We start from the raw sequence: 13,524 nt of genomic DNA on the forward strand, positions 1-13,524 counted from the left end.
ATATATATAGGCAAAACATGCTGCTTGTACTTCTGGTATTAAAAAGAAATGTCATTAAGTCATATCACACGGTTATACGTGCACCTCTTATATTTGTCTATAATGCATTCACCCTTCCTCGTCTTTTGTTATTTAGTTCTGACAACATGGGATTAACRTTTTAATTAGRAAAACAGGCATAGATCTGTAAACATATTTGACTCCTTTTTTCACTGTCAGAACAACAGTCTATTGTCCATGGAAGAACAGCATCCATGAGGTTAAGTCTTGTACTGTATGAAACAGGGAAACAGTACGTGTTGAGGTAACCTAAGTTTGACTCTGGTTGATGTCACTYTGGTTCCTTGATGCCTTCCTCCCACTCTGATACGCAACGAAGCCACTTCTTGACAGTTTCTCTGCGGTCCTTGTCAGTCAACTTTGAGTCAAACTGCCAGCAGCAGCTGAAAGACACAAAATAACCTGGTCTGGGCCAGTTATAAAGATAATTAAAAACGTTTTGAAACACATTGACGTATTAAGTWACGTACTGGTTATGGGTCTGAAAACAAACACAGAAACCATACGGTYCCACTTGTACACTCAGTTAAATTAATAAGGACACGGCAATGAATATTCATGAATATGTAACTTAATTTTAGTYGACACATATAATCACACCTCTGACTATCAAGATGCAGCATAGACACAAAACAGTGCTGCTATTTTACAATAAACACAGGTGAGATAAGAGTAATATCACCAAACTTCCTGCCAAAGTTCTCAGAGTTRAATTAAATTCAGAAGCCGGGGGCCAACAAGCCAGCAGCAAAGGGGCTGTGTGGTTGGGACAGGCCACTAGTGTAGAAAGGTGAGGGGGTTAAAGGGTGGGCTGTTCCACTGCTTATAGTGAATTGTAGATATTTTTATGTCAACACATTATGTACAAACAAAGTAATAATATTTACAGACAAGTAAGAAAATGTACAGAAAGGAATCATAAYCCACTGTCCTCAACATGTAGTGATGAATTTAAACCATGATAAACCCCGCCCAGTGATAAAATGCTCTCACCAGAACAGAGGGGAAGCGGTGTGACAAACAGCGTACATTGATTCAACATTGATCAGACGATGGCATTTCAATCATTAGAATTCAACCACTAAAYGACATTGATTCAATKACATCTTTTCAACATTAGTTAATCGGCTACAATTGAATGATAAGTTTKATGGTTGATCCACCACCAATCGTCAACCTTAACCAGAATAAATATTTTTTTACCATAATTCAACACTGACTTATCATCGCTTGCTATTTGGGAAGTCTCTCTCTCAGGTTTTAATTCAATTTGTGAGTGGATCATCTGAATGTGTGTTTGKGTACGGGCTTRGAAAGGACAGTGATGTTCTAGTATGGCCTGATACGTAAAAGTCAACATCACAGTTTCAGTGGTTTCTAACATGTTGATCCAATTCCACTGGTGTCATATAAACCAAGGCTGTGTGGCTTTTTGTCCTTCAGGCTCTCAATGGCTTTGTTCTGGTCACTACTGCAGATGGGACCATTTTCTATTCCTCTCACACCATCCAGGACTACTTGGGCTTCCATCAGGTATTCTTCACCTTGAATCTGCTCTATTTGGTRGTGAATGTCAGAACCAGAGTATGGAGGCAGGGGGAACAGAGAGCGGAGGGTGGGTTATATAACCCCCAGAAGTGTCTACGAATTATTCTACCRGTTGAAGATGACGGTATAAGCAGGTAGAATAAAACAATCACTTGTARGCGATTCTATGTAGACGCACATGGAAAGTCTACTGTGCAGTATAGTTGCCACCAGTCATTGGTTTATCATTAAAGGCTGACACTTTAATGCAGATGAGGAGTTTATGTGCAACATGTGGGTGGGATAARCTAAAGGGTTTTGGTTGTTCCTTTTAGATGTCTGTCACTGCATTTTCTACTTATAACTTGGTTTTTCTTATTAGAGCCACAGGAACAGCTGTGCTCTGCAGAAAACAGCATGGTGGTGCATCCTAAGATCCCAACATAAACTGACCAGAGCAACAAACTGAGCATGCATAGCTGCTTTTCTCTTTAGCTGGAGCCTCTGGGGGTTATGTGGCTACAAYGCTGTCTTTGCTAYAACTAGTGATTATTCCATCACTGGAGCCCACATCACAAACTCAGCRATAATCTGTTTATCTAAAGTAATCTGCTTGTTCATGTTTATGTATCATGGCTTTCTGTAGAGATTTGGGAACCCACATTTTCTAAAACAACATGCTACATTTCCACTGGAGGCAGGAAGGACCTCATGGTTTGAAGTTTCTGCACAGATGTAGAAAACTACTCAKTTAATTCCTTCACSTGTTTATTTMTTTCCTCGTTAGACTGATGTCATGCACCAGAGTGTGTATGAGCTTGTCCATACAGAGGACCAGCAGGAGCTGAGAAGAAACCTGCACTGGGCTTTGAATCCTCCCCAGGCTGCAGCGTCTGCCGTGTCCCAGGACTCCCCCCAAGGTGACCACTCTCCTCTCATCATGAGTTTATGATCTGCAGAGTCTTGATAAGTCTTTACACTGTACAAACAAAAACAAGCTTGATCATCTACACTGTTATTTTTGTTTTTCTTTCTTAAGACGTTTGGGTTTTYACWCTTCCAATGACTTGAATGAGGGTGACACGTTCTTACATGTGATCTTTGATACTTTACGTAGTTTTACAAAACCGTTAAATCAGTTTCTGCGTTTCTGTGAAACCCAAATGCTCTGGTGGTGCATTTTGGTTCTAGCTTTTTGCCTCTGAGAACAAACAGCCAGACATCATTATGAGATGGTTAAGCACACAGCATTAAGCTGTGAGGCCTGCCCCGGCTCCGATCACATGACTCCGTAATCTTCAGTGCGGCTTATGAGTTGAAGTGGTCCTAGATCTGTCCTGCGTGTGTGTGTGCGTGTGTGTGTGTGTGCGTGTATGGTGGGGAGCTTTGCATTTTGGCTCATATCGACAGTTCTAACACAACCAAGGTGCAGCTTATCTGAGGAACACCTGGTTTCTCAATATATTCAGAGAGATGCACCAGGCAGAACAAAGTCCAGCTCAATATGAATATGACGTCCACCACCTCAACACATGAAACACCTCAAAACACTTAGCTAAAACTGAATTGAGGAATGTTTTTGTCATAAAAAAACAACAACTGAACATTGCAAAAACATAGACTAAAATCAAGAAAGTTGTTATTTCAGAGGATTTTTAAAAATAAATCATAAGAATTGGTTTGTGTTTTAGAGATGGAACCTGACAGCAGCTCTTCTTTGGTCACCTACAACCCCAAGCAGCTTCCACCAGAGAATTCCTCCTTCTTAGAGAGGAATTTTGTGTGTCGCTTCCGCTGCCTGCTAGATAACTCCTCTGGCTTCCTGGTGAGTAACACAGACTGGAGACCACAGGCCGGTGTTGCTTCGGGAGTATCTGTCTGCCTGCTTCAGCAAAGGTTTGGATAGAATATGTCAATGAAAGATGCACAGGAATATTATACTAGGAGGTGCTTTTCTTGTGTTGAAAATGGATGAATATCTCACCARTACTATTTGTTTTAGCTAAATAATTAGTTCAAAGAGTAAAATATGACATCTTCAAAATCAAAGTGTTTTAACTTCATGCCTCACTCTGTTCAGAATTATTCTGTCTATCCTGAAATCACTGCTTAYAATGACAATCTGAGACTTCCTGWTGTAAAACGGCAACATTTTCACTTTATGGTTGAGARTGTGTGGAGTATGCAGAGGAATTAATAAAGATGAAGAGTTATTGTTTGGGGGCTTTAAAGAAAACCGCATTAGTTTATTTTCACACATAAAAAAATTATGTTGGATTTTTACATAAAGGTGAAAAAAACAAATGTCAGGGTGGGCCTGTAAGTTTGAGAGGATGTTCTTATGTAAATTTGCTTCCTGTGCAGGCTCTGAACATCCAGGGCAGGCTCAAGTTTCTGCATGGACAAAACAAGCAGCAGGAGAATGGAGGGAAGGGCACGACGCAACTTGCCCTTTTTGCCATCGCAACTCCTCTGCAGCCTCCGTCCATCCTGGAGATCAGGACCAAAAACATGATTTTCAGGACTAAACACAAGCTGGATTTCACACCCTTGGCCTGTGATGCTAAGTAATGTCACCTTTTATCGCCTTTAGGGGTCTCATGCCCATTAGCTGCTTCCTATCTACTAGTGTAAATTGTTGGAGCATACAGAATAGCACACATTTTAGACTCTCAACTATTAACGGTTCAAAATGGATTTCTTGCTTGGAAGATTTTAATCATATTGTTCAATTTCCCTGGAACAAYGTTTTGTTAATTGAGTGTTTGTTTGTTTTGTTTTTTTCTTTCAGAGGGAAAATTGTTCTTGGCTACACTGAGGCTGAGCTACGAGTTCAAGGATCCGGCTATCAATTCATCCATGCAGCCGATATGTTGTACTGTGCTGAGAACCATGTCAGAAGTAAGGACATATTAATATCAGGTCAACCAATACGAGATTTTTGTCTGCCAATACATACATATGGTTTTCCTACAAGCAGGCAACATGCAAGCAACCCGTATACACGCATTCTGTGATTACGGTCAGCAGGGGAGGGTTTTGGGTTTTGATCAGTTTCTGACCTTTCAGCTTCAGTCTTGTTCCACCGCATGTTAACGTTTACTTGGTTTGTCATTTGCCACATTAGCTGCTTATTCATTTGCTACTGAAGAGCAGAGCAATAAAGAAGGGGATGCAGTGGTCATGCTGCTGCTTCAGTCTTTTATAACCAACTGAACTGTTTACTTCTGGAACCACTTGCACGTCGGACTGAGTCCAACATGCAAGGACAGAGTCATTGCATGTTGGGAAAACATCTCTATGGGGGTGCTCAGACTAGCACTGTCAATAAGTAGCTAATAATTGAACAGAATGTTTGCTCCTTCTATGTTTACTGCAGAGAGAGGAGATTTGCTGACCTGTTTAATACCTCTCAAACGGAACATGTCTGATGTTTCATCACAGTTTAATTCAGTTTCATTGCCCCTTCTCTGTAGCTGATAGTTGCTTATCATCAATGTTTTTCTCTTCTTTTTTTTTTTTACCCCCAGCGGTCCCTGAAGGCTTTTTCCTGGATGCACTTACCATGTTAAAATAATATAGTCATAGTTTCAGTCGTCTAGAAGCAGCTCATTGTTTTGATTCTTAAACATGATCGTTTAAGTTGCGTGTCTGCATCGCTAGCGTGAAAACTTTTGTCACAACTTGTGGCGATAAAAATAGTTAATTTTGTACCAATTTATACAGGAATGATCATCTTTAACAACTTTTTTTTATTGTATTGAAATATGGATTATTTTGACCCTAGTTCGTGGCATAATACACAGTTTTGGAGTTCGTTTCACTACCAGGGCAGTGAAAACCTTTGTCCTTCTTCATCTTCAAAAACAAACTGTCTAATCAAATGTAGTTTTAAATTGAATTTGTCAGTGCATACTCAATGTCACATGTCCAACATAAACTTTTGGTACCGACAGAAGCATATTGCTCTTTTACCCTTTGCCCTATTACAAAAGTTGGGATGGTCTGGTCCAGTGTGTTCAGACAGCTTTCATAAGTAATCCTGTTGGATTAGAGAACAGACTGAGTGAAGCTGCAGAGCTGCCAGACTAAAGGATACATCCCATAAATCCACAACATGGGCAAAGCATTTGAAATGATACATACAGCAGCAATGACAAGACAAATACACTTGGGTTGAGACACTGACTGACAGATGTGCAGTCCAAAGGTCTGTGCAGAACAACAACACGACTGGGAAAACACTAATGCCCTGCAGCTTCTATCTTCAAAAGGTTTATGTGGAAGACCTCTGTCCTGTAGTGGAAGGGTCATCTTTAAACTCCAATGATAAAATAGACTTGAATGCAGTTTCACGTGTTGCCCCATTTCTATCTAGGATCACCAGCAGATTTAGAACACCACAACAAATGTTAATCACTGGTCATATGAAGAATCAGAAAGCTGTGGCCAAAACTAAGGTTCTAAGAACCTGAAACATATGAAAACATGAAAAGTCCTAAAGCTGGAAGGCTGGACCTTTCTTATTCTAGTAGAATATTTCAGTGAGCTTATTTAGATTTTTTTTTCTTCAGTTGACTCATTATGGTTGTGCTTGTGTGTTTAGTGATAAAGACGGGAGAGAGCGGACTTACTGTGTTCAGGCTCCTCACCAAAGAGAATCTCTGGAAATGGGTCCAGGCCAATGCCCGGCTGGTGTACAAGAACGGCAAACCAGACTACATCATCGCCACCCAGAGGCCACTTCTGTACGTTTCTGGCTCTCTATGTTGCTAGTTGTACACGGAAGGTGCATTCAAGAAATAATAACCATTAAAAAAAACAAAAAAACGTATTTAACATATTTGCTCTGACTGTTCCTTTTAAACGTAGGAGGATTATTTGAACGCACTGGTTTGGAAAAGCCACAGAGTTATCCCTAACATGTAGTCTCGCTTGCTGTTTTCACAGAGATGAAGAAGGAGGAGAACATCTGCGTAAGCGCTCCATGCATCTCCCCTTTACCTTTGCCACGGGCGAGGCCTTGCTGTACCAGTCCAACCACCCCATCGCAGGCTTCATCGATGGAAGCCAGGAGAAAAACAGCAGCAGGTCCAGGAAAAGCCGAGCTGAAAGGCTGGCGAGGGATGGCTTGGATCCTGGTTCTCTTCTTGGGGCTTTCATGAGTCAGGACCAGTCTGTATATGTTTGCCAACCAGCTCTTGAACCCAAAACAGCCTTTCAGAGCAGTTTCGTTGGAGAGCAGACAGACTTCTCTGTCTCTGAACCTCCAAGGCAGAGCCAGAGCTGGGATGTGCCTCATAATGGTCTTTTGGAGCCAGGCATTTCAGAACCCAGTGCCAGCTTTGACCCGCTGCTTGCTACCCTGGATTCTCTTACCCTGGAAGGTCAGGGTGTGGTGGATGCAGAGGATGGGAGCTGTTCCAACAGTGAGCTGTTTGGAGCTTTGGAAGGGCTGGGCCTTAGTGCTGAGGACCTGGAGCTGCTGCTCCTGGATGAGCGAATGATCAGGGTGGAGATGGATTCTGACCGTGTGCCTACGTTGGATGACCTGTTGACAAATGACGAAATCCTCTCGTATATCTACAACTGTATTGAAGGTAGGGCTGCTTCCATGGAGCACGGGCGACAGGCACTTCCTAGAACAACAGCAACAGTCCCTACCACAGTGTCGGCATCTGAAAGTAATCCCAGATCTGGTGCTGATGTGCAGATGCATTTTCCTCACTGTAAGCCTTGCCTGGTGGGGCAGGCTCCTATAGTGCAGCTGTCACAGCAGATGCAGCAGCACCTCAACATGCGAAAAGGCAGGATTGGCCATGATTGGAGCCAGCATAGTGACCAGCTGACTAACGGAGAGCTGCTGGGGCACAATCCAGCCCTCCACAACGGACACTGGACAGCTCAGGACACTCTCATCTGTGCAGGATTGCATCTCCAACACACAAACACTCAGCATGTGGTTTTCAGCAACAAGGCCACAGAGCTGGATGGGCAGTTTCTCCAGCAGCAAGTGCACCAACAGTTCCAACATTACCAGCAGTCAATAACACAGAAGCAGCTCTCCGAGCACCGCCATGTCCAACAAAGGTCATCCACTCTCAATGGAATGTGTGACGCCTTATCCAACTGGTCCACAACAAAACCCCAGTGGCAGGATTTTGGTTTCGCTGAAAGTCTTGGTAACGACCCCTGTTCAGACAGCAGCCAGAAACCAAACACTTCTTTGGACTTCTGCACTAATTACGGAATGGCAGAAATGCCAAATGTGGATTCCACTGTCAGCGGACGTGCTTTGTATGGGAAGGTTGGACAGCAGGACGGGAGTGAGTTTACAGTTTCATCTTTCCAGCAGCAAGAAGAAGAGATTGCTGTCCCCTTCGCTCAGTGCCCTCTCCCCAAAACAGCCCTGGAGCAGATCGTGGGAGTTGGAAAACCCTGCAGTCAGCTGGACCACAGTGACCTGATGAGCTCCGAAATTGGCCACGACCCAAGTAACAGTAAGGTGAGGCTGCTGATATTTTGATACTACTGTCAAAATGTTAACCAACTAGATTTTTTTGTCTATGATATTCAAAGTAGTTGCAGGAAAAGTATATTTTAACTACATTACAGTCAGCAATGAGAATATTTTGGTTAGGTTTAGGCAAGTGATCGATCTTCACTTCTGCCATCTTTACTCCACTTAGAATAAATAGTGTAGATGTCCTGATCTGGACTTTATGTCTGCTGTACTCTCAGATGTAACCAGTACCAAGTCAGTCATTTTATTTTAGTGACTAGAGTCAGTCCCATGTCTGTTCTATAACACTCATAACTGATGGGTGTTTGTGTTCAGTTTATTATTTGTGTTTGGATTGTGCTCATTTGTGGTCACAGAGATTTGGAAAATCAGCTGACAATTCTTAAATCGTACCGCGTGAACCAGACCTAAGACTCACAAGCTCTACTCCTCTCCTCTCGTCTTGACCACTGCCCTAACGCTCTTTGACTCTGGTCGCTATGGTAACGTTTAAACACCCCTTCAAAATAAGATACAGATGCGCCACAAAAACGAACATTTTACTTTTATGAACATTTTAACTCACGATAACGACAATCAATGGGAGCCCTGAGCTTGTTTCTCTGCAACGAGACGGTCCCACCTGGGAGTGATGGGAGACAGTGACACCCGAAGTGTTGCTTATGTGGTGAAGCAGTTTTGAAGCACATCTGTCGCTACACATCATGCAGAGCGGGCTTGGAATGTGGGAATCACCTACCGGGATGAATCCATTCTCCTGTCTCTTCTCTGGGCCTTTTCCCCTTCACAAAGAAACTCTCCAAAGACATCTGATCTGTTTCTTACTCATTTTGCTTGCTTTTGAGTTCAATGTTGGCAAGATGTAACTGAGAGAACCTAAGGATTTTCAAACAAATTAAAATACATTGTTTGTGGTTGTAATGTAACCAAAATATGCAGCGTGTGAATACCACCCTTGCAATATACCATTGCAAGGGTGGTTTAGTATTTGTAGAATACAAATACTGCTTTAGTATTCTACAAAATCAAGGAAACAGAAAACAAAACAAAACACAGCTAACAAAGATTAAGCCTTGAGGATAACAGGACTTGAAGGTCAATTGCTGATTGGTTTACAGAAAGCTTAAATTAGATTGATAGCAGATTTACGTTGGCAGGTGGATAGTCAAAGAATAAGATGAACACTTGAAAAGCACAGACAGTGATTCTGCTGAACCATTGTCATTTTCAACAAAGCAGAAAAAGTCCAACAACAGTACCAACACAAGCATACACATTTCTTTAGAAATGAGCATCCGGCGTAGTGAAAAAGTTTTTGTTTCCTTCTAATTTTGCTCTTTTTGTCAGAACTTCAATTAATATGAGACATTGTGTGACAATGTGCTGGCTCAGCACTTTCTATTCAACATAGGTAGAGTTCTCCCTGGGGCAGGAGCACAAAGTAAGGCTCATTTTACTGAGTGTAAATGTGATCAAAGGTAATATGACAGGTAAACAATGTGACTCGGTGTGAAGAGTGAACACATTTCTCTACAATCACTGAAGTTTAACCTGTAGGTTCGTGTCTGTTTAACTCATACAGATGAAAGGCTGCATCCTGGACACTTCTTATCCTGGAGGCTGTCTTTTGCCCAACGAGAATGGAGCGGCGCCCCCTGCTGTCAAGGCGGCCAGTTCCGAGACTATACCTCAAGTACCTGATTCACAAGCCAGTGGCTTCTACCTCTGACCAAGTCATTATAATGTAGCGGGACAGTGTGAAGAAGCAGAAACACAGAGTGACTGTAAGCAGCCTTATGCATACAAAGAACACGTTTTTTTTTTTGTCTGTTCTTCTATTTGCTTTTTGTGTGTGCTGTAATCTAACTCATTTTATCACAATTTTGTTGTTTACAGTCTTGAAGTGAAGAGTCTATGTTGATGAGTCGAAATGAGAACGATGTCAGGGTGAATTTAGGAATGTGTTCAAACGTCATTGACGTCATTAACTGGTTGAAGCTGGATGTCGGCAGACATGTGACAACTCAATGAGTTCAGATGAACGGAGGGAAATCTGATGGCATATTTTAATTTCAGCAGATCTTTTGAGTGTATTTTCCTTGACGAGGCACAAAACTGAGATTTGGTCAATTCAGATGATGGTTGAAAATCAAGAATGTACAGTGATATCTAGAAAGACTGAATTTAATGTGACACCTCTTCAATAAGCTCCAGCCGTTCCCAAGCTGTGCAGTATTTATTTTTCTACAACAGGAAAATGCCTCTGTGTTCACTTCTTCCTGTCCATGTGGGATGTGCAGACTGTCACTTATTTCTTGTTCCTCCTGGTAAAGATGTTTAAATCCATCTATTATTGAAACAGCATGATCTCAACCTGGACATCTTAGAAAAAAAAGTCTACTTTTAATTTGAATACATTTATTTGGTGGTGGGGAAAAAAACTGCTGTTAAAAATAACTTTTTTTTTACATAATAATGGGTGGCACAATTGCTGGTACTAAAAATAGTCTCTTTAGAGTAAATTTAACTGAAGCGTTTCGTCCTACCATCACAAATATAAACATGCACAGTTGTGTGAACTCTACTGAGACTTTAACTAGGACTGTGTGCTTTAATCAGTCTAAGTTGGTTTAAATTGAAACAAATGATAAACATGTGAGACGTTGCTCTCCTGAGGCCCACTGTGAAGCACGGTGGAGGATCCATGTTGCTGTGGGCCTGTTTCTCTGGTGGACTGTGCCAGTATACTGGTGAAACCTCATCGCTGGATTTTTAATCCACCTTTTCTGGGTCAAGCATCACAGAAAAGGCTCAACAGGCAAAAATATCCTGCGTCAGTTTCCACCTCAGTTCCCAGAGCTAAACCTTGATCTGAAGAGGAGAAAGCATCAGAGAGGGCCCAGAGGGAGGGTCAAAGGTCGCGCTCTAAACGCCCCAGCCYCGCGAAGCATTAAAGGTGAGAACTACGTGTTCTACAAGAGCTAGCGAACCGAATTAATAGCAGGACACTAATAGCTGCTCCACAGTGAATTTGTTAAAAGCAATCATTTCTTGACTCGCCGTTTGTTTCTCCACTGAATGAATGAACTCACACTGGAGATTTTAAAGGATTTTCTTGCTGTGAGGTGATGCTGCTGAAATATAAATCCAATTATACACCTCTTTACTAGCATTACCACTAACTTTATAAATCCCTCCTAGCAGTGATGATGATGCAACTTAGATCTGTAAACCTAGACGCTACTCAGATACTGAGGATTCATATCAGCTGCTTAAGGATTTCTCTGTGTTTGCAGGGTAACAGTGAGACGTTGTTCCTTAGAAATGCTGCTGAATGTAGAAACTAACATCTGACAAATTCAGATAAGTTTCTTCAGTCTAAACAAACCATCCAACACATTTCTTTGGTTAGCCCGTCCATCACACTGTGAGAATGTTGTGTTTTAGCAGTAAGAATATTCTCTCAATGTTTGGCATTGAGAGAATATGGATGGAGAAAATGGTGAATAGAAATTCTGAGCACTTTATTTCAAGCAGTCACTAAATGGAGGTGTTATAATGCTTCAATAGAACTTGAGCTTTTTCTGTTAGATTTTCTTTTTTTTTGTGTGTTGCAAACAGTTGGATGTGTTTTCCTCCTGTCCCTGTAATTCCTACCACTGCTGGATGTTTGAGGAAATTATCTGTAGAAGGAAATCAGAAAATGCTCCTTCTCTTCTGACATGGAGTAGCTCTTGCTCTCCAGAAAGACTCATTAAGTCCAGACACATCAGTTAAAAACCCTTTTAGAAGAATAGTCCATCATTTGTTTCCAGGCCATCTCATTGTGAARAGATGAAGGACGTAAAACACGCTAAATGGCTGATCCAGTGTCTCACTTTTCTTCTTCAGAGGTTGAAATTAAATCAGGTGAAAACGTTCAGTCCACAAATGGCAAGATGTACCAAACCAAATGGTGAACGTAGAGTTGATGCCACATATTTACATCCACAGTATAAAAAAGACGGAACCTTTTTTTGCCCCCGTGTTTGACATTAAATCAGATTAAACGTTACTGTTTAAGTCAATAAGTATTACCAGAATTACTTGTATTTGCTAAATGCCAGAATTCTGAGATCATTTTTCTTTTATTTTCTAAAAAATTCCTGCAGTTTGACTTACCCTTTGAACCCTAACTTGGGTCAAAGGTGATGGGTTTCCCTCCAGAAACCGGTTCCTTCCTCCTCATGGAACTGCTGGAACTGGGTCAGGTTTGTTAGCCGCTTTGCTCACACAAACCTTCTCAGATCTGCCCACAACTTTGAGTCTACAGGACTCGTGTCCCTAGATTGTACCCAAATGAACCAGACTTAATGAGAGCCGCAATTCTCTTCTGTTGGTTTCACTGGGTGTTTGAGGTCTGAATTACTTCACTTTAACTTAAATGTTGTAAATGAAACTATGAGAATCTCATAAAGCTATGGCATCATTGTCTGGACTTTCCAATTCCCAGGCAAAGTAAGTTCAGTGTAAGTAAAGTTCTGACTTCAAAGAAAGGTAATATATTATTTTACTCATAGAAACATTCTTGGTGACCTTAACTGACCCCAAACAGGAAAGGTTTTAATGTCACACTGTGATGGAAAAAGAAAGTTCTTCATCTTTGTGTGCAGCCTGTGTCAATGTCAGATTTGTAGATGGATGCTGGAGGGAAGCAGCGCTGAATGTCCAGGAAAACGACTGAAACGTGTTGCTGAGAATTATTCAGATTAGCAAAAGATGCTAAAAGAGATTTCCACTTAGTAATTCAGTTAATAATAATGACATGCATTAACAGCATTATTATTATTGTTTCTAATGAGATGGTACACACATGTAGATGTTAGCAAGTCAGTTTGCTATACTTAATAAACCTCTGTGAAATTCTAACAATGTGAAAAAAATGTGTATATTGAGAAGTTACTGGTATGTATATAATTTTATGTTGAGTTTCATTTGGAGCACAATTTTTATTATTTTTTTGACTCTATCAAAGTCATAATTTGTTTTGTATTTGTAAAAGCTCTCATGATGAAGCTGATTCTGTGACAGCCTGAAAACAGTGCCATACAGCAGAGCTATATGTCAGCAGGCTGAGTTGTTATAAGGTCTGAATCTTTTGCAGCCGCAGGAAGTGAGTTTCAAATGAGGATGCTGTGGATCGTTACTGTGCTCACGCTGCTCTCGTTTTCATTTTTCCTCTCGGACTAAAACCGTTGGGGCGGCTGTGGGTCTACTCACTCATACTTCACCATCTCTGAATGCTCCTGTTTGTTGTTCACGTGACAGGAAGCAGCTGGAGTCTCCATCCACTGTCAGACTCCTCGCTGTGGATCCCTGAAATGAAAAGGTGCTATGTGTCCCAGCATCAATAAATCATTACCACATGAACTGAA

The 13,524-nt window shown here is 41.4% G+C and overlaps 1 protein-coding gene across 1 annotated transcript in view; it reads left to right on the forward strand.

Annotated features, from left to right (window-relative positions):
- The window catches only part of LOC103482321 (aryl hydrocarbon receptor-like), a 28,016-nt gene extending 14,492 nt beyond the window's left edge, over positions 1–13,524 (forward strand). Inside the window, exons 4-11 of the mRNA XM_008438420.2 lie at positions 1,504–1,593; positions 2,375–2,507; positions 3,279–3,412; positions 3,952–4,154; positions 4,379–4,488; positions 6,194–6,335; positions 6,538–8,092; positions 9,693–13,524. Coding sequence (XP_008436642.1) covers positions 1,504–1,593; positions 2,375–2,507; positions 3,279–3,412; positions 3,952–4,154; positions 4,379–4,488; positions 6,194–6,335; positions 6,538–8,092; positions 9,693–9,839 — 2,514 coding nt within the window. The 3' untranslated portion in view covers positions 9,840–13,524. The remainder of the gene's footprint in view (positions 1–1,503; positions 1,594–2,374; positions 2,508–3,278; positions 3,413–3,951; positions 4,155–4,378; positions 4,489–6,193; positions 6,336–6,537; positions 8,093–9,692) is intronic.

Source organism: Poecilia reticulata, linkage group LG2 (assembly GCF_000633615.1).
Source record: "Poecilia reticulata strain Guanapo linkage group LG2, Guppy_female_1.0+MT, whole genome shotgun sequence".
In the NCBI taxonomy this organism is placed as follows: Eukaryota; Metazoa; Chordata; class Actinopteri; order Cyprinodontiformes; family Poeciliidae; genus Poecilia; species Poecilia reticulata.